This window comes from Dasypus novemcinctus, chromosome 15 (genome assembly GCF_030445035.2).
Source record: "Dasypus novemcinctus isolate mDasNov1 chromosome 15, mDasNov1.1.hap2, whole genome shotgun sequence".
Lineage (NCBI taxonomy): Eukaryota > Metazoa > Chordata > Mammalia > Cingulata > Dasypodidae > Dasypus > Dasypus novemcinctus.
In genome coordinates, this window is record NC_080687.1 from 24,948,905 (window position 1) to 24,971,656 (window position 22,752).

Consider the following 22,752-nt stretch of genomic DNA (forward strand, 5'->3'; position numbering starts at 1 on the left):
ATGCAATATAATTATTTTGTGACATATAGGATATGGATTTTTCTAATGTGCTCTTCTTTTACTTTAATGTACTTACAAACACAGCAGTGTAAATGACTAGTAGATTGTTGTAAAAATAGATAATGCCTATTTAGATCATAATTACTATTATAGTAAATAGGATTCAAATCAAGACAATACATGGAAAAACACAGATATGTTCTACTAGAAAGAGAGTGTAAAATGTTACAATTTCCTTTAAAATATTTTTCTTGGTATCATATGGGAAGCTTATTGCACATATCAGTTAGTATGACTGGGGATAGTTAACCTACCAGATTTCATCTCTGCAGAGATTAAATCTGTTCATATCATTTGCTTGTACAAAAATCCTCAATGTTGCTCCCATCTCCCATCTGAAAAATGAGGCCCATATGCCTTACTATATTATAGAAAGTCTTATATTTTCCAGCCAAAACCAATTATTTCAGCCTCATCATCATCCATTCTCACATACAATCTGTATTTCAGTACAACCAGATGTACTTAAAACATACCCTGTAATTTTATTTCTTTTCTCTACAATAGTCCCAGTTTGTATGCCCAATAAAGAAACTCTTTGCCTGAGGAAATTCTCTGAGTTTTTTAAGGTCCATCTCTAATTCCATCTTTATGATATTGTTTTATAATTTTAAAGTACTTCACATGTTATTTATATTCTAATTGGTACAACTACCTGAGAAAAAGAGATTATGTATTTCTCTCACTTAATAGATGGAGATATTTGTCTTTAAAGCCCAAAGTCACTTGGCTGCTGAGTATAGATCCAGAATGCAAATTCAAGTACATTGAGTTTAGTGGACCTTCATATGTATTAATTACATTGTCTTTCAAGAGATTTTCCTTGTCTTTTAATCAATTAACGAATTGCTTTAAATGATTATGAAATGGAAGGCACTGTGATGGGTTCTACAGGACTTATAAAGATGCACAAGATATGACCTGGTCTCTCAAGGGGCTTCCATTTAAATTGAGCAGCAAGACATAAATGCATACAAAGTTGAATGAATACAGATGCTTTCACAAGACATGAATACAAAAAAAGTTACAGGGCAGTACAGCATTAATTGACTAATAAATTATTTAAGTGATTACTGGTTTTGGAACACGAAGGAGAGACAAGTCATTTCAAGGGAATAGGTGGCCAAGAAATTCATAATTGGGATGCACAATTTTTTCTAGATGAAAAGAATGAGCACCATGATATGTTGAGTTGGTTTTGAAATAGCCAGAGGGCCACGAATAGGAAAGGAGATAGGCAAAGGCATGAAAGGAAGGGGAGCAAGGCTAAGATCATAGTAGCAAAGTAGTGCATAGCCTTCAGAGGATAGCGGTCCCAAGTTGAAGGACACTTTTCTTCACCTGTTCAATTAACCAGTGTCTATTTGCATTGTTTTGTAGAACACAATTTACCTGTTAATTTATTAACATATTTTTTTCCCAGAAACAACCCCAATCTGAGGATTACAATATTAAATATAATTAAACTAGACTGAGAAAAAGCATTGTGTGAAACTACTGCATTTTGATGGAGCTATTTACATAACCCAAGTATATATTTTTTAAAAGTCATTAGTTACAATTAGGAAAGGAGCATAGTCTAGCAACTCCCTGGACCTTGGGATTTACAGCATGGGGGAAAGTGAGCGTCTTCTTTCTCATCAATCTTTACTCTTTCCCCCAAATTTAGTTACTGATTAGAATCATCCATTTGATAATTGAAGATAATTGAGGTATTTCTTTATAATCACTAAATGGACCAAATAGGTCCTGAAAGTATTAAAATATTTCTTTGGATGTCCTGCTTATTATAAGAGAAGAACTTCATTTCCAAGGAAAATTAAATTTGTTGATTCTGGTGAATTTCTGAGAAACCAGTTGTAAGGGGTTATGAACTTCCGATAATTTTTTTTACGCCAATGGTGGGAACACCGTTGATCATTGTTTCATATTAAAAAGTCTTATAAATAATATCTCAATAATTCTATCATAAGAAGGTATGAACAGGAATAATTTTGTTATGTTAATGAACACGGATTGCTAAATAATGTTCTGTTAATTAAATACTATAAATAGTCATCTTGGCAGCAAAATGGAAGACATGAAACCAAATGAATGATGAAGCGTTACTAGATAGGGCTACCCAAGATGTTATAACAGAAAAATTCCAAACACCAGTAGTTTGGCTCAATGGAAGTATATTTCTTGCCCACATTAGGGTCAGATTTAGTGTTTCTAATTATTGAAAGACCATCCATTTTATGTACTTCGCCTCTTCTACGATATTGGGACATTCCCTTCTCAGGTTTTGGATGAGAAAGGCCAGGGAAGATCAGGCAAAGGACAAAGGCAAAGGACAAATGATGTAAGCTTGAAAGTGGCTTACATCATTATGCCTTGCATTCAACTGGTTATATTTCAGTCACATGGCTATTCTTAACTGCAAGGGAAGCTGGGAAATGTAGTCTAGCTATGAGACTCAAAATACAAAGAAACGAGTTGGTCAAGCACAGGATCTGCTACTGTGGGTCAGTTACAGAATCTTTAAGATATAGTCATGGCAAATCATGCCACGAGTCAAAATAGGAAAAAGGAAAAGGGTGTCAGGATAGATGAGGAAGAAATAAGACACAAGGTTGTGCTAAAATAGGCAAAATATAATGAGAGCAAATCATTTTAGTGAAGACCTTTTTCTGAAAACATAATAAAAATCACCCGCAAGTGTATAAAATTAATTAAAATCCACTTGGGCTTCAAAAATTAGGCTTTCTATATTATTGGCGTCATGACATTCTCTCAGTTCACCTGTTTAATAACCTATATATGACAGTGTAAAAAATACAAAATGACAGTTTCAAATACTAATGGAATCAGAAATCAGAGAAAAGTCATGCCTACTAAGGGCATGAAATAAATTCCTTCACCAATGTTAGCTGATTATGTTTCAGTACAATGGGAAACTTTCTATTCTATTAGGTTGAATTTTGCTTTCAAAATTTTAGGCCACATTAGTGTACAACACACTCTACTTACTAAGCCAGCAAATCTGGGCCCCAGATCCCCAGGGGTCTCTCTTCCAATTTTCTGGTATCTTGTGCATTAATAGAGCTATAAACGGAGGTGGACTTGGCCCAGTGGTTAGGGCATCCGTCTACCACCTGGGAGGTCTGCGGTTCAAACCCTGGGCCTCCTTAACCCGTGTGGAACTGGCCCATGCGCAGTGTTGATGCGCACAAGGAGTGCCGCGCCACGCAGGGGTTTACCCTGCGTAGGGGAGCCCCACACGCAAGGAGTGCGCCCCATAAGAAGAGCTGCCTAGCACAGAAGAAAGTACAGCCTGCCTAGGAATGGCGCCGTACACCCGGAGAGCAGACATCAACAAGATGACGCAACAAAAAGAAACACAGATTTCCCTGCTGCTGACAACAACAGAAGCGGATAAAGAAGACTAGGCAGCAAATAGAGAGAACAGACAACTGGGGTGGGGGTGGGGGGTAAGGGGAGAGAAATAAATAAATAAATCTTAAAAATAAAATAGAGCTATATGTGTAGTTATTTTCCACTTTCAGAAAAGGGAAGCATATTTATGCTTTACTTGACTAGATCAAGGTTTCCAAAACAAAATGGTTTTGAAGAGAGACATAATATAACATAGTCATATAACTTTAAAAAATTCTCTTCTCTAGAACAACTTCTCTAGAATAATACTTACAACTAATGGTAATTTCTAATTCTCATTTAAACATCTACTGATATTTTAAAGTAGTTGCTGTTCTGTTTATATTTGTGATTACTGTAATTTTGTCAAGTTATTACAAAGTTAACACATTTCTGTTCTTTAAAAATGATATACAAAACTAATTGTTTTGAAAAATTCTACCTTATTTTTTCCAAAAAATATGAATTTTTGGGTCATAAAACTAAGCACTTATATGCATGCCTTTATTATGTTAAAAAACCTATCATTTTAGCTGAAAATCAATTTGGGGGATTGAAATAAATTAATGCTCTGTTTATATAAACTAATTTGATTTAACTGAAAATTTTAAAACTAAATTCAGGATGCTAAAGAACTCAAATGACTTATTTGTTGTTGTTTTTGTTCACATGTTGCCATGAACTCAATTTTACTAAACTTGAACACGAACCTCTTTTTTTTTGATGTGGGGAGGAGCAGACTGACATTTTCTTGATATTCTTTGCCTTGATTTAATTTTCCAGTCATTATACAGAAGTTCAAGTAACCCTCATAATTTATTGCTTTGTGAATTGAATATGAATAGTTACAACTAAGTTTGATATAACTATTAGGCTGGTACAAAAGTAATTGCTGTTTTGCATTGTTGAAATTTGCTGTTTGATATTGGTGTACATTCTTAAATAAATGTGGTTATGTTACAGAATATTTTAATGTGCATTTTTTGCTTTATGTTTTTCTGCTAATGACTTATTACTTGCTATTTATTTTAGACTATGGTAATGATGTTAGACAAAAAGCAAATTTGAGCGATTTTCTTATTTGAGTTCAAAATGGGTCATAAAGCAGCAGAAGACAACTTGCAACATCAACAAAATATTTGACCCAGGAACTGCTAATGAATATATAGTGCAGTGATGGTTCAAGAAGTGTTGCAAAGAAGACAAGAGCCTTGAAGATGAGAAGCATAGTGGCCAGCCATTGGAAGTTGCAATGACCAAATGAGAGCAATCATCAGAGCTGATCCTCTTAAACTACAGAAGACCTCAACGTGGAATAGTCTTTGGTCATTCGGAATTTGAAGCAAATTGGAAAGGTGATAAAGCTTGATAAATGGGTGCCTCATGGCTGACCGAAAATCCAAAAAGTCATCATTTTGAAGTGTAGTCTTTTATTCTACACAACAACAAACCATTTCTCAATCGGATTGTTATGGATGATGAAAGGTGGATGTTATACGGCAACCGGTGGTGACCCGCTCAGTGGCTGAACCAAGAACTCCAAAACACTTCCCAAAGCCAAACTGGCACCAAAAAACGATCATGGACACTGTTTTGTGATCTGCTGCTGGTCTGATCCATTACACCTTTCTGAATCCCAGCGAAACCATTATATCTGAGAAGTATGCTCAGCAAATCAGTGAGATGCACTGAAAACTGCAATGCCTGCAGCTGGAATTGGTCACCAGTAAGGGCCCAATTTTTCTGCATGATACCCAATGATACATCACATAACTAACACTTCTAAAATTGGACTAATTAGGCTACAAAGTTTTGCCTCATCTACCATATTCACCTGACCTCTCGCCAACTGACTGCCACTTCTCTAAGCATCTCAACAACTTTATGCAGGGAAAACACTTCCACATCCAGCAGGATGCAGAAAATGCTTCCCAAGAGTTTGTCGAATCCTGAAGCACAGATTTTTATGCTACAGGAATAAGCTAACTTATTTCTTGTTGGCAAAAATGTATTCATTGTAATAATTCCTATTTTTATTAAGAAAGATGTGTTTGAGCATAGTTATAATGATTTAAAATTCATGGTCTGAAACTGCAATTCCTTTTGCACGAACCTAATATTTAAAATACCAGTAAAGCAATTGCTTTATTTTTTTAAGAAGTATCAATATTTGCCATTTTTCTTTCCCTAGCATCACTGCTACTATATATTTTTTGAAAACTGGTTATTTATGAATTACTAGTTGTCGTCACATGGCTCTGAAATATAAACATTTCAGTTCACCTTTAAATTATGACTGTCCCACATGGTGACTTTGTATTCATTAACCCAGAATATTATACTATTGAAAGTCCAAGAAGAGATTTGTATAAATGGCATTTGTGAAAGTGACAGAAGAGGCATGTGTAGAAAGGTCACATCTGAGTCTAACTTCATCACACTCAGGAACACAAATTCCAAAGTAGGGCCCACTAACAAGCACTGAACTCCATAAGTCATCTGCCATGACTGTAGAACCTGTGTGTCTCCATAGCCCACAGGAGCACCACTACCTGGAGTTGTATCTACTTTGTCTCTGGGATCCTGATGAGGTGTGCAAAAGCAGGACCACTCTGATGACCTGCTGATTCTTTTTTGAAGACTCTTAGCCAAAAAATCTCCTGGGTTGATGTATACCAAGGAGACTTGAATCTCTGAACTGGCTATATGCCAGCTAGGCCCTGGGCCTCAGCAGAGTTGCAGCTTCTACTCTCTGGTTCATTGGATTTACCCAGGTCAGCTAACAGGGAGTTTAGGATGGTCAACCGCCACACCAGGGAATGAAGAGTGTCTATAACTCCAAGCAAGAGAATCACATTCATCAATCATGTGAGATCTAAGCCCCCTCTCGATATAGAGGTGGAGTGGACATCACTATCCCAGGGTCCACAGGATGGAGGAATAAAATATGGATTAAAGTGGACTTACTAGTATTCTACTATAGAACTATTGTGACTGGTAATGGTAGAAACTGTAGCATTGATCTGGAGAAAGTGGCCACAGTAGATACTGAGGGCAGGGAGAGGGAAGAAGAGATGTGATGTGGGGGCATTTTTGAATTTGTGGGGGCATTTTGATGTTGTCCTAAATGATATTGCAGGGACAGATGCTAGACATTATATATCCTGCCAAAACCCACTGATTGGACTGGGGGAGAGTGTAAACTGCAAAGTAAACTACAATAAACCATGTGGTGCAGCAGTGCTCCAAAATGTATTCACCAAATGCAATGAATGTGCCACAGTGTTGAAAGAGGTTGTTGATGTGGGAGGAGTGGGGTGGGGTGGGTTGTGGGGTATATGGGGACCTCTTATATTTTTTAATGTTACTTTTTTATGATCTATGTATCTTCAAAAAAAAAAACCCAATAAAATGCTAAAAAAATGTCATTTGTGATCTCTTTTATTGGATTCTTATTGTGTCCCTAAATAATGTTATTTGGGTATTTCCATTACATCTAAATACTATATATTTTACTCTTGAGGTTTACCTATCCCTAACTATTGCAAATCTTTTCTTGTTAATCCAGTTATCTTTAAATTATAGTAAGCTGGACATTACCCTCAGTCCAAATACCACTCATTGCCATTATCACAATCTGAAATCTGAAACACTGACATAACAGAATGAAGAAATCCTACCTATTACACACTGTTCATAATTCTATATTTATCTTAATGAAGCAAGTTATTTCATTTGCATTGCTTGATGAAATGCTCATTGGACTCTTCTATAAAACATTATGTAACTAACGAAGTAAAAGATGATACTAAAGAACAAAAACAAAAACAAAAACAAGCAAATGAAAGATGATACTGAATATTTCCAATGGTGCCTTCATCTAAATGTGATTCCATGATTTTTTGGGTTACATTTCTTAACCAGAAAAACAGCAGGGCTTGATTCCACACTCTAAAGCTTAATACTGCTATAAAACAAAAAATCCACCACCAAAAAAAAACAACAAAAATATCAACTCAGCATGTCGACTTGGAGATCTAAGTGAAATCTAAAACCAACATATCTAAAATTGAATTTCTGGTCTTCCCTCCCACATGACTCTACCCATCATTGTCTTCAAGTCATTTTAAGGTAATTCCATTTTTTGAGTTACTTGAGGCTAGAGATTTTAGAATGAGCTTTGTTTCTTTCCTTTCTCATACCTTACAATCTGTCAGAAAAATCTAGTTGAATATTTTTTTTAAAAGACTTATTTATTTCTTCTCTACCCTCCCTTGCCCCCCCTCCCTTGTTTGCTTTCTGTGTCCATTCACTGTGTGTTCTTCTTTCTGTTTGTAGTCTCATTAGGTGGCTCTGGGAACCCATCCTGGGACCTTCTGGAGTGGGCAAGAGGTCATCATTCTCTTGCCCCACCTCAGATCCCTGATCTGCTATGTCTCTTATTCTCTCTCCTCTCTGTCTCTTTTTATTGCATCATCTTGCTGTGCCAGCTCTCTGTGTGGGCCAGCACTTCTGCACAGGGCAGCACTCTTGCACGGGGCAGCACTCCGCACAGGCCATTACCCTCCACAGGCGATCACAGACCAGCGTGCCTTCACCAGGATGCCCTGGTCATCGAAATCGGAACCTCCTATATGGTAGACGGGAGCCCAGTTGCTTAAGCCACATCTGCTTCCTCTTGTTGACTATTCACTCTTTTTAAAGTATATCCAAGTCAAATCTCTTCACTGCACAACTACTCACCTCCACCTTATCATAGATTTTGCCCATGTGGACATTGGCTCACAAACTTCCTCTCCCTTTCTATTTCCTGTAAACCTATCTTCCAGACTCTAGCTCTCTGAGTCAGCTCAATGTGCTTCATTCATATCAGAGAGGTCATATAATATTTGTCCTTCAATGCCTGGCTTCTTTCACTTAACAGAAGGTCCTCAAGATTCATCTATGTTATCCCGTGTGTTAGTACTGTATTTCTTCATACAACTAAGTGATATTCCATTGTATGTTTATACCACATTTTGTTTATTCATTCATCTGTTGATAGGCATTTGCGTTGATTCCAACTTTTGGCAATAGTGAGTAATGCCGCCTTGAACATTGGTGTGCATATATATATGTTCACGTCCTTGTTTCCAATTCTTCTGGGTATATACCCAGCAGTGAAATTGCTTAGTCATATGGGAGATCTATACTTAATTTTTTGAGGAACTGCCAAACTGTCCTCCACAATGGCTGCACCATTTTACATTCCCACCAGCAGTGGATGAGGGTGCCCTTTCCTCTACATCCTCTCCAGCACTGAGAGGTAACACTCATGCACATCTCAGCAGGATCCCACAGACAAGATACCCAGGTCCTATGGTCATGGCCGATAGCTCCTGAGTTTGGTGCCTTGCCAGTGAGTCCTATTTTGGAGTTTGTGCTTCCAAGTGTGACAGAGTTGGATGTGACTTCTCTACACATGCCTCTTCTGTCCCTTTTATTGAACCTATAGTTGACAATGGAGTTGCTAGGTGTATGTCCAAGAGACTTGAATCTCTGGGCTGTCCATGTGCCAGCTGGGCCAATACCTCAGTGGAGCTGCAATACCTACTCTCCAGTTCATTGGACTCACCCGGGACAACTAACAAGGAGGTGAGGATGGCCAACCACCACAGAGTCTACAACTGCAAGTAAGAGAGTCCATCAGTCATATGGGATCAAAGCCCCTCTCAATTAGAGGTGGAGTGGGCATCACCATCCCAGAATCCCCAAGATTGGGAAATAAAATATGGACTAGAGTGGACTTATTGGTATTCTACTATAGACTTACTGTGATTCTAGCAATGGAAGAATTAATATAATTGATGCGGAGATGGTGACCACTGGAGGTACTGGAGGCAGGGAAAAGGAAAAAGAAGAGGTGTACTATGGGGACATTTTTGGGACTTGGAATTGTCCTAAATGGCATTGCAAAGACAGATAAAGGACATTGTATACCCTGCCATAAACTACAGAATGAAGTGGGAGAGAGTGTAAACTACAATGTTAACTATAGTCCATGTTGTGTGGCAATGGTCCAAAATATGTTCATCAATTGCAATAAATGTATCACATTAATGAAAGAACTTGTTAAAGTGAGGAAAAGTGGGAGGTGTGGGGAATGGGGCATATGTGAATGTCTTATATATTTTTGTGTAATATTTTAAAAATGTTATGTAAAAAATAAATAGAAAATATTTAAAAATATATAAAGAATGCTTACAATTCAACAACAAAAAAATAAAATAAAAAATAAAGTATATCCAGAATTGTACTCCTTCTCATTACTTCATCTTTACCACAATGGTCAAAGCCACTCCATTTGTTCCTCTACTTTTACACTTCCCCACATTATAGCCTATTCTCAACACATCAATCAGAGTGAGCCTTTTAACAGAATATCAGTCTTGTCACTCTTCAGCTCAAAACTGAGCAATGATTCCCTTTTTAATTCTGTAAAATCTAAAGGTTTTTGTTATGTTATGGGTTAAATTGTATCCCCCCAAAGACAGGATCAAGCCCTAACCCCCAGTTCTATGGAGGTGACTCTATTTGGAAACAGAGTCTTTGTAGATATTATTATTTAGGATGAGGCCAAACTGGACTAGAGTGGGCCCTAAGCCAGAAAGACCGTTGTCCTTATTAGAAGGGGAGAATTGGACACAGACAGGAGAATGTCAAGTGAACACCGAGGCAGAGAAAGCTATGGATTACTGTTAAGCCACTACCAGAAGAAGAAGGGCATGGAACAGATACTTTCTACATACTTCAGAGGAAGCAGGACTCTGCTGACAACTTATTTCACATTTCTAGGCTCCAGAACTGAAAGACAATATATTTCTATTGTTTAAGTCATCCAGTTCTTTGTTAAGGCCTTAGGAAACCAAGACCCCTTTAAATGTCTCCTTCCTCTGTCCCATACGCTTTTAAGTCTATTTCCTACTATTCTCTACCTCTTCACTCAACTCCAGCTATTTTGGCCATCACATTGCTCCTCCTTTACTACCTTTGCTGCTCCTTCAACCTGGAATGCTCTCCCCAGATACCAGCATGATTAACTCCCTGACTTATTTTGCTGACCTCCTGATTTAAAATTGCAACTCCACCCAGGCTTCTTCCACCCCACCCTTGGAATGCTAGTCCTGCTAACCCTGTTTTACCCTTTCTTTTTTTCCATATGTCTTCTTGCCTCTTACTATAGTAGATATTTTTCTTATTGTTTCTTGTCTATTTTCCCCTTCTAGACCAAAGTTCCCTGAGCGCTAGAACTGTACCTAGCATAAGTAGGTTCTCAATAAATTTTTGTTGAACAAATGAATAAACTTCAGAAAATTCAATTTTATGCAATCAACTCTCTTAGAATTCAAAATTATAGATATTATTGTATGATATAAGTTGTTTTAAGCATTATGCAAAAATACATACATCTCATTTAGAGTATGTTGAAGTCTTATAAATTGCTCTTTATAAGCAAGATTAGGGATATTCCAGAGATGTTTTCATTGCATGGGGTTTTCACATTACATACCAACTTAAGAGCCTAACCACCATATGAGATGTGACTTCCTTGTAGTACTCTCCAACCGGTGATACAACAGACTGGGATCCTATTTGCTAAGTTTACGGATATATATATATATATATATATATTTTTTTTTTTTTTACCACAGGACTAAAAGAAAGAATTTGATAAAGTTAGGAAAAATTATATCAGTTTGCATCTCATAAATCTTCTGGAGCTGCTATTTGATGACAATTAAATTAAGTTGGCATTTATTGATTGTTGGGAATATGCCTACTCTATAAGCTTAAAAGTCTATCAAGGGCTACACACACGCAAATGGCCATAATACAAAAAATAAGTTGTTTAAAAGAGGTACATATTATAGAGTTATAGGAACAAAGTTACAGAGGCAAATAATGCAGAAAAAAGTGTTCAAGGAAGTCCATAAAGAGGAAAGAAATATGACAAAAGAATCAGGAAGGTCATAGGCAAACATAGAGAAAAGCCCCACTTACAGCAGTGGAAGCAGCATTAGGAGGCAGGCATTGGATTAGAAAAGGTATGAAATAATTTTTCATATATATATAGAGAGAGCACATATAAAATTATATTGCTCACTTCTACTTTTTTCAAAAATAAAGTTCAAGGAAGTGATGTGGCTCAAGTGATTGGACTCCCTTCTGCCAGATGGCAGGTCCAGGGTTCGATTCCTGGGGCCTCCTGGTAAAGGCAAACTGGCCCACATGGTGGGCTGGCCCATGTAGTGTGCTAGCCCACACAGCAAGCTGGCCTAAGCAGAGTGCTGGTGTAGCAAGACAATGCAACAAAAAGAGACACAGAGGAGAGACAATAAGAGACACAGCGGATCAGGGAGCTGAGGTGGCACAAGAAATTGATCACCTCTCTCCCTCTCCAGAAGGTCCCAGGATCAGTTCCCAGTGTCACCTAAAGGTAAGACAAGCAGACACAGAAGATCATATAGCAAATGGACACAGGCAGCACACAATGAGGGGTGGGGGAGGGGTGAATAAAAAATAAATTTTAAAAAATAAAATAAAGTTCAGATAGCTTAAAATCCTTGACCCGTGTGGAGCTGGCCCATGCGCAGTGCTGATGTGCGCAAGGAGAGCCATGCCATGCAGGGGTGTCCCCTGTGTAGGGGAGCCCCACACGCAAGGAGTGCGTCCCATAAGGAGAGCCGCCCAGTGTGAAAGAAAGTGCAGCCTGCTCAAGAATGGTGCAGCACACAGGAGAGCTGACACAAGACGACACAACAAAAAGAAACACAGAATCCTGGTGCCACTGATAAAGATAGAAGCAGTCACAGAAAAACACACAGTGAATGGACATAGAGTAGATGGGGGGCAGGGGTGGGGGGGAGGAAGGGGGATAAATGAATAAAAAATTTTTTTTTAATCTTAAAAAAAATACATTGTAAAATATCTTTATGACAGCAGGATAAGAAAAATTTTCTTGAAATGAACAACAGAATCACAACCATAAAGCTAAGGATTAATGAATTTGACTATATTAAAATTATAAATTTTTTATGCTTGATTTAAAATACAATAAAAGTTGGCCAAGAGGCAGTGGACTTGGCCCAATGGTTAGGATGTCCGTCTACCACATGGGAGGTCCACGGTTCAAACCCCGGGCTTCCTTGACCCGTGTGGAGCTGGCCCACGTGCAGTGCTGATGCGCGCAAGGAGTGCCCTGCCATGCAGGGGTGTCCCCCGCGTAGGGGAGCCCCATGCGCAAGGAATGCGCCCATAAGGAGAGCCACCCAGTGCAAAACAGTGCAGCCTGCCTAGAAATGGTGCTGCACGCATGGAGAGCTGACACAACAAGATGATGCAACAAAAAGAAACACAGATTCCTGTGCCGCTGACAACAACAGAAGTGGACAAAGAAGACGCAGCAAATAGACACAGAGAACACACAACTGGGGGGGGAGGGGAGAGAAATAAATAAATAAATAAATCTTAAAAAAAAAAAGTTGGCCAAGATGGGGTAAGCCTGTTACAGCCTATTTTTTCCTTACTGATTAATTACAACTAAAAATTGGAACAAAATACAAAAACACCTGAAGATTGATAAGTAAACCAAAGCAAGTCATTGCAGAGGGGAAACAAAACTTAGAGAATGATGGCAAGATAAAGACAGTGTCAGATTAAAGAAAACTGAAATAATTCATTGACAGCAGACCTGACCTAAATGAAATGCTAAAGGAGGTTCTTAGGCTGATAGGTACCGATATCAGAATGAAATCTGGAATGTCAGTAGTGAAAATGAGCACAGAAATGGTATTTTGGGATAAGCATAAAAGACTGTTTTTATTTTCACTGAAGTTCTTTCAAATATGTATAATGCTTGAAAGCAAAAATTATAATATTGTCTGGGTAGTTTCAAGGTATGTAGATACAATGCATGTGGGAACTATAATATAAAGGTCTGCGGTAAGGCCTTAAGGGACCAATTTGATTGGTTGTAAGCAGGCTGTGAAAAGTTACCCATGCATATTGTAATCTCTAGAGCAACTACTAAAAAAAAAAATACAAATTTATATAACCAAAATACCAATAGACAAATTAAAGTGAAATACATTTCAAAACATTCAAATAATCCAAAGCAAGGCATCTAAGGGGAAACAGAGAACAAAAACAGTGGGGACAAAGAGAAAACAAATAATAAAACTGATATCCCTAAATCCAACCATACTAGTAATTATATTAAATGTAAATGGTTTTAACATACCAATCTAAATACAAAGATAGCCAGATTTCATAAAAATAAACAAGGCATAGCTACATGCTGTCTACAAAGAGTCCCAGGATAAATAGAGATATAAATTATTTAAAAGCAAAGGGATAGATAGAGAGGGTGAACATACTCTAAAATTAGATTGTGAGGATTATACAACCTTGAGTACATACTAAAAAGTGTTGAATTGTATGCATTAAAGGTGTGAATTGTAGGGTGTGTGAGCAAAATCTCATCAAAGCTATTAAACAGTAAAAGAAGAGAGAAATATACCTAGCAGACGCTAATCAAAAGAATGATGGAGGGGCTACATTAAATTTAGGCAAAGTAGAATACAGAACAAGGAATATTATCAGGAATAATGATGAACATTATATAATAATAAAAGGGTAAATTCACAAAGATGATTTTATGATCTTAAAGATATATGCAACTTGCGACAGATTTTCAAAGTGCATGACGCAAAAACTGATAAAACTGAATGGAAATGTAGACAAAGTCACAGTTATATTTGGGGTAATTGATGGGAAAATTAGACATAAATTCAGGAAGGATATAAAAAGCTGAACAACAGTATCAAACAACTTGGCCTAATTGACATTTATAGAACATTCTAACCCACTACAATAGAATAAACATTCTTCTCCAGTGTACATGGAACATTCACCAACATAGACCAAATTCTGGGCCATAAAACAAACTCTAATAAATTTAATATAATAGAAATCATTCAAGGTATTTTTCTCTTATCATAATGGAATTAAATTAGAAATAGTATCAGAAAGATAACTGGAAAATCCCCAAATATTTGGAAAGTAAACAACATTTCAAAGAGAAAGTCCCAAGGGACATTAGAAAATATTTTCAATTGAATGAAAATGGAAGTAAAACTATTAAACTTTGTGGGGTGCAGCTAAAACAGTGTTTACACAGAAATATATAACAGGAAATACTTTTATTAGGAAAAAAGGTCAATGGTCTATGCTTCCTATTAAGAAACCAGAAAAAGAATAGACTACAGTAAGCAGAAGAAAGGAAATAATAAAGAGAAATTAATGAAACAGAAAAGGAGTAGAGAATATCAAAAAAATCAAAAGCTAATTGGACTGACTAAGAAAACACTATACTCAAAGTTTGCCATGAATATAACTAACCAGGAATATTATGCAGAATATGTAAAGGATTCCTACAAATCAACAAGAAAGTTGCAAGCTAATTAGGAAAAGGGAAAAGGATTTATAGGGACTGGCAATTCCAAGAACATATGAAAAAACTCAATACCAATCATGAAACAAAAAACATAAAACAAATTTTAAAAAGCAAACATAAAACAAATGTAAAATAAAACCTCAATAAGATTCATTTTATTTCTGTCACATTGGCAAAAAAATGTAATGACTCATTAAACCAAGTGTATACCAGGGGAAAGGGGAATCTCATTCTCTTCTAGAGGTACATAAATTCATTCCCTTTTTGGAGAATAATTTGACAATAACTATTATGGGTGAAAATGGTCATGTGCTCTCCATTCCCAACTCAGCACTTCCATTTTACCGGGAATCTCTGGGACATTTTTGCAGTTATGTGTTAGGGGCACATTCAATGATGTTCATTGCAACATTGTAAGAGAGATAACTTGCAAACTTGTTTTTCATAGAGGTTTTTCACTGTACCTTGTGGAATTGTAAACATTGTTCTTAGGAAATGTCATAAACATATTTATGTAAGATTTGTTTTTGAAATGTTTTGAGAAAAATTTAAAATGAAAGGAAATATGCTTACATTTAAAAAGTGAATAATATAAGCATTGGTGGGTTCCCCCCCAAGCATGGGAAAGAAAATTATAGAGGTATCAATAAGAATCTATGCTAATACTCTTGATTACTGTAACCTCCAGGCCTCTAGAAAAAGTTTCAGGGTAGAAGTTCAACTTGCCCTGTTGTCATTGACCATATGAGCACCCATTTCCCTTCTTCTCTCCTGTAGATCAGTGAATTGAGCTTTCTGCAGGTAACAACACACAGACCACAAAACAACTCCAACCACATTATGCATATCTGGAGGAAGACGATCTGGCTATCTGAGGTCACTGCTGCACCTCAGAGCCAGAGGTGGCCAGGCAATACGAGGCCTATCTTTCACAACAGAGGTGTGTGTTCCTATTGCTTTCTTTTCCCATTGGCTGGCTCCCTGCCTAGCTTGTAGAAGGAATATAAATGTAATGTTGCATTAACCAAGTGCCCATTAGCAATTTCTCTTAGTATTGCTTAGTCTTCCACGTCTTGACTCTAAGGGTTTTACATGTTACCTTGAGCTAATACTCAGAATAAAACAGCAAATGAGAGCTACATGTATCAAAAGGAAAAAAACAAACCCCAATTTGGGCAATAATCAGTATGAAATGATACATTTATTTACATTTTAAAACCATGCAAACCATCAGCTATACTATTTATGGATAGGGAAATATGCAGTAAATGTGCAAACATGGATGGGAGCTATGTACTAATTCGAGATAATGATTCACCTCTGGCATGACACGCAGGGATGGGATCAAGAACTTGAATACATATTTCTCCAAAAATGTGGCTCTAAGGAAAATATGGAAAAATGTCAAGATTTGATGAAGTTGAGTGTTTTATTCATCACTGTGATTTTTTCCCTTAAGTTTATAATATTCCATGATAAAACATTTCTAAATCTGTCACAAGTAGGACAGATTTTTATCAAAATCCTGGGTATATCCTGGATCCTGCTGATTTATCCTAATTTCCTACATATTTTAGAGAGCATCTCCCATGTTAGAGACAGAACTGGTATTCGGAATATTGACCCTGAAAAATAGAACGACTATAATCATGATAGCAACCATTTTCTTTTGAGCATCTACAATATTTCAGGCTGCCTGCTGGGCACTTGACATATATTTTCTCTAAGCAACCCTGAAAAGCCATTACTATTTTCTACAACTGGGTGTTAAATACCAGATTGAGGATTCTTATCTAATTCATTTCTTTTTTTTTCTTTTTAAAGATTTATTTATTTTATTTCTCTCTCCTTCCCCTGCCACTCCTGGCCCCAGCTGTCTGTTTTCTGTGTCTATTTGCTGTGTGTTCTTCTTTGTCCACTTCTGTTGTTGTCAGCAGCACAGGAATCTGTGTTTCTTTTTGTTGTGTCATCTTGTTGTGTCAGCTCTCCATGTGTGTGGTGCCATTCCTGGGCAGGCTGCACTTTGTTTCGTGCTGGGCGACTCTCCTTACGGGTGCACTCCTTGCACGTGGGGCTCCCCTAAGCGGGGGACACCCCTGCGTGGCACGGTACTCCTTGCGCACATCAGCACTGCACATGGGCCAGCTCCACACGGGTCAAGGAGGCCCGGGGTTTGAACCGTGGACCTCCCATGTGGTAGACGGATGCCCTAACCACTGTGCCAAGTCCGCTTCCCTAATTCTTTTCTTTTCTCTCTTTTCTTCCTTTCTTTAATTTTAAAAAATTAATTGGATTATTGAAAGACTATTAAAATTCTCAAGTTAACTAGAATTTAGAATTTACTACTATTTTTTTCTATTGCATTTGTACTGATACCAAGCAAATGTAGAGTCCTTTCTTCCCAATGGACCTTAAAGACCAAGTTCTGAGACCCTGGGACTTCAAAGAAAGAAACAGTTTGTTTGCCCACAAGTAAAGGAGGCCAGTGATTTCGTGCCCCCCACCCAACTGCCTCCTGCAACTGTATTAATTTTGATATTTTATAACATCAGGATGCTAATGAATAATAGAGGTAGAGCTGGCTCAGGTTCCTTCATTAATAAACATTAAGGGGCTAAACAGAATGGGGGTGGGGACCAAACCACACTGAGTCACAGGAATCTGGGATAGGGGTATAGAGAGGAAAGGTCATTTTAAAGATTTCTTTCTTGAGGATCTTAAACAAGGGAGGGTGGAGTGGTTACCATCAGCACACTAAGCAAAGCGAGGGTCAGGCTATGTCTAGAGGACCCATAAATGGGTGAGACCTGCTTAGAATGACCATCACAATAGCAGATCTAGGTTAGATCTAGGCTGTTTCAGTAATTTCAGATATTAACCTTTGGCTATTTTATGATATAAAGGAATCTATATAGGATTTAGGAATCATAATTATTCATTAACTCTTACCCCCAGTTACACTACTACATGCTTAATGCAAAAATAGTGACTAATGGCAAGTTTTTCATCTAGAAGGTAAGCATGCAGAGGTATCACAAGACCTGTCTCCTCTTTTAAAATAGTCACTATTCTGCTTTTTCCTTCTTTTAAAATTTCATACCACTGCATTCACCTGGTTGATATCAACTAATCAATGTCTTAACTAAAAAAAGCACTGCACATTTGAATTCAATTAGGATATATATTTAGTGCGATTTCATGGAGGAAAATTTAAAAAAATACAGGGTTTTCTTTTTTTTTTTTTCCCAAATTCCTATTTATATAGTATATGACACTTGAAAATGCTGTCATTTAACTTATCATCAAATTAACTCACTGCTTTAATTTCTTACATATCATATGCAAGTCATAAATGATGGACACAGATTCCCTGAAACCTTGGCCGTGTGAAAGTACGTTCTATGTTGGGTCTCCTGCTGTTTGCAGATCATTTATGAAATCTATTTTTTTTCCTTTCTAAAGTGTTACCTATTTCTATTTCCAGCTATGTGCTTTAGAATTATACCTTAATGATTAAACTAACCATGCCTACATTTCATTATTTTATCTAATACACAGTGTATTTCTATTCCATGCTAGAATATATTTGGAACAGTCCATACGACAAGTAAAATGAAAATAGAAAGAAGACCTTAGATTTATTCAGGACCCTGAAACTCTTAATTTTGTTGATGTGTGACATTACAAAAAGCTTTCTTTCATGGGTCAGTAAAACAAACCACATAACAATTTGTTTCTTCATGTGGATCAATTGCATATTGATTATGTGATGGCTTTCATTGGCGGTTCTGTCGGGAATGGGACTAGATCTTTATTATGGCCTTGGGTGCTTGATTGCCACATTAAAAAAAAATCCGAGACCATTAATGCTTTCTTACAATGAGTTTTTGAATATGACATATATTAACAATAAATTTTTGTGCTCTCTAAAAAGGAAAACAAAAGACTATTTAAAAAGTTTGTCAAGAAATATGATGAATGCCCCCAATGAAAATAAAAGACCATAAAGTACAGAAATATCACCGTAGAGAATAGACTACTGAGGAATAAAAGTCACAAAGTGAAAGTCGGGGCTTAAATTGTAATGAAAATGTAAATAATGCTCAAATGAAAAAAGAAAACATTTCATTCGTCAATGTCAAATGTGGACTGCTAAACAGATGTGTACCTAGGAATGTGTATGCCAAGGCCATGCGATCAGCATTTTATCCATCCCCTCTGCTACCGTCCTGCCTTCTGCACCCACCCCCCTTCTGTGTCTTTCATGCTTTTGCTCTATTTATAATCCATGGGCAATCCTGGGTTAGGTTACCTGGTCCCCTCCTGAGTCAGCAGAACAGAGGGTTGCGATCACAGCTAAAAATGTTAAGAAGTCATTCTGGGTTGGAAGATATTCTCAGCATTTCATTCACTGCTGAGTCTTTCACCACTGAGCTACTTCTAAGAGACTGCATCATGACAAACAGCACAAACTGTTGTTGTTTTATTAAAATCTCATAAAATGATAAGAAGATAAATGGCCTATTATTTTTATAAATGCTATCTGCTTCCAAAACCAATTTAAAATGGCTTATATAACTTATGGTATTTCATAGTCCATAGAAATGCCACAAAGCCCCACTCAAAGAGCAGTGCGTGGAATTCCATGATGTCACACATTCGCTGCTGGTTTTATTGATGCCCTGTGTTAGGCAAGGTCATGAATATTTTATCATAGTTCATGGCAAGGACCTACTGAGCCTTCTGTATAAGAAACATAAATGAACACCAGCCACATTCACAATTCAGCTAACATCCCAGCGTTCAACATTTTCAAATATATTAAATGAAATTAATTTTAGTACTTTTATGTAAAGCCATTACATTTAGCAAATTAATAAAAATTATAATGGTATACAACATAAATGGCACCTGTACTCTCTATCTTGAGGAAGGCAACAGCTACTATTTAATTGAAGCTTTATTCATTTAGACAGAAAATGCTTTATATCTGTATTAAGGACAAATTAAAAGTTTGTATGTTTAATGTAAAAAGTACTTGTTTGGATACAAAACAGAATTAATGGAAGATAACAATGAAATCAGATTAATGTGTCAGTAAAATTCTGATATGCAAGCAACAGAAAGTAACTCTGGCCATGTTAAGTGGGAAAATGGTTTACTAGAAGGCTGAAAGAAGGACATGTAGTTAGAGGGAACAGTTTGGAAAGTAGGCAGGAACCAGGGTGGGTGCAGTAGGTACACACTGAAAGGAATTTAATGATCTACTGCTGTTATATTGTGGCTGTAGCTGCAGGTAGCCACCACTGTCAAATGTCACCAATATGGTAACCCATCTATTCTTCTCATCCCTTACATAAATATACCTATTTCTCCATAATCCATTGTTGATATGCCTGTTTGATGAGCCATCTCAGATATATTTGTCTAGATTTCAAAGGAAAAGAGGAGGAGGGGCATCTCTCCCTTCATATTTTCATTGTGAGATGAGAAATTTAAGTGCATGACTGGCAAATTACAAAAGTCCACTATAGCTACCTGGATATTTGACCAAAAATTCTTCAAACTGTATGAAAAAAAGGCACTCTTATTCCTCCAGGTAAGTTAAAGTAAATTCATTCTTGGAAACAGAGCATATGATCTTGACATTTATTCAAATTGTAGACTCAACGATTTTTCCTTTGATTTTTGGCAACTTGCTAAATCTATCTCCTGTTTTCTTTATCTATAGTAATAACCATACATTTTATCTTCCTTAAAGGGATTTTATTAAAAATCACTGATGATGTTAATTAAAATATAGACAACCTCAAAGAGGAAATCAATTCTCAGGAAACATTTAATTTCATTGCTACATGCCCAATCAGACCAGGACTGATTTTATAGAATTTCTGATTAATTGCATCAGTAGAAAAAAATCTAAAATGCAGCATGCCTGTGTGTGTCCATCCTTCACCTATAAATGTCACACAAGAGATTAATTCTGAAAGACATGTGGCCATTAATTGCATAGTTTAACATAACTCTTACAGCTTCTCAAAAGTGAGCAATATGTCCTAACAAGTGTGTTTCCATAATCTGCATGGAAGAAAATGAGCACGGTTTTCTGTTTCCTTGAAAAATTGCACAGTGAGATGCCTGAAGGCTACTGCTTCATCAGATATGTTTGTATTTGGAAACAAGCCCCCATTGAAAACTGAGAATGGATAATTATTCCTGATGACCTTTCCCATTTCTCTTTGATTCTTAGCCAAATCCATGAAAGATCAGAGGAAAAGTTACAGAGATGGCTATTTTATGTACCTTCTTTCAAAATTACTTCTCTTCTCTATGGACCACATTGTAGTAGAAGTTCTGGAAAGGATGTCAGATGGCTTATCATTAAGTTATAAAGTGCCGGAGTCAACCCTATAATAAAAATCAAACCAGTGTTCATTACAAGTAGTTTGCCCTGTGAATTATCTTATATAAAGCATCTGTAATGCTTAAAAGGTAAAGTAGATGCATTTCTAAGGAAGAGAGGAGAAATAAGGGCAATCTATTATTACAACCAATCACTATTTTCTTTCTATTTCAGTGCCTATATATCAGTTTAAGAGATCTCAGTAGATTACCTACTACAAGATTTATTTTTAAGATTAAAATTATTGATTGTTCTAACTACCTCATTGATGTTATTAGGAAAAAAATCTTACTTGATGTTATGGCCATGCCTGCATAATGCTGAGTATTCAGATGAAAGCTGATAGTATAATACTAATACTAATACTAATTAATTTTATGGACACATGATTTCATGGAAACACTGGATCCTTGACTCAGACTTTTTAGAGTTTTACATACATACTTGACATAATACAAGTTATCCTCTAACTTCATATAAAATAAAAATCCTACTGCTAAAGCAATAATCTTTGACCAGTGCATTAGTCAGAGTTCTCCAGAGAAAAGGAATTGATAGGCTTTATATACACACTCACGCACAAACACATGCACATGTGTATATGTATATGTGTTTATATGTATGTATGTATACATACATATGTGTATATATGTATAGATAATGTAAATTCTAGGAGATCTATTATAGGAATTAGCTCACATGGCTGTGGAGATTGGCAAGTCCGAATTCCTTAGGAAAGACCATTGAGATTGGAAAATAATGAAAGTGACACTGAATTTCTTAGGAGAACCACAAGTTGGGAACTCCCAGGAGAAGCTACATGTCTGAAGTAGAGATAGAAATTCTTCTTTTGGACTGCTGAAATCCTCAGTTCTCCCCTTAAGATCTGTAACTGATTGGATGAGGGCAATTGCCTTGATTGCAGATGTAATCAGTCACAGATGCAAATGACTAGTGATTTAAATCCATCGAATACCCTCAAAGAACCAATCTGGCCAGTGTAAAGTTAGCACATGATATTAACCGTCATAACCTTATTGATAACAAAGTCTTTAATATTATTTTGTGAGCTCTGTTGCAAAAGGAACCGTTTCTTTAATCCAAAGTCATATCATTTTAAAGATACTATTTAAAAGCAGTACTTTTAATTCAACATAAAAGAACATTAAACTCTATGATATAAATCCTTTTTCCTTTAAAAATACTTTTTTAAAAAGTGGCGACTTTTCTTTATTTTGGTGAAATATTTAAGGCCCAACACATCAAAGCACATATGTGAAATCACTGAAGCACATCCAAGCTGTTTTGCAAACTGTAATCTCATTTTGATTTTACAGTGTTCTGATCATATGTCATATTAGAAATACATTTATTTGGA

The 22,752-nt window shown here is 36.6% G+C and overlaps 1 protein-coding gene across 9 annotated transcripts in view; it reads right to left on the reverse strand.

Moving 5' to 3' along the window:
- MYO16 (myosin XVI) overlaps positions 1-22,752 on the reverse strand; it is a 732,830-nt gene that overhangs the window by 13,497 nt on the left and 696,581 nt on the right. Inside the window, exon 36 of one of the 9 annotated variants that reach the window (XM_058276442.2) lies at positions 21,275-21,379. The exons of the other annotated variants lie outside the window; for them this stretch is intronic. Coding sequence (XP_058132425.1) covers positions 21,374-21,379 — 6 coding nt within the window. The 3' untranslated portion in view covers positions 21,275-21,373. Of the gene's footprint in view, positions 1-21,274; positions 21,380-22,752 lie in introns of those variants that run through there. 9 annotated transcript variants of the gene reach the window in all.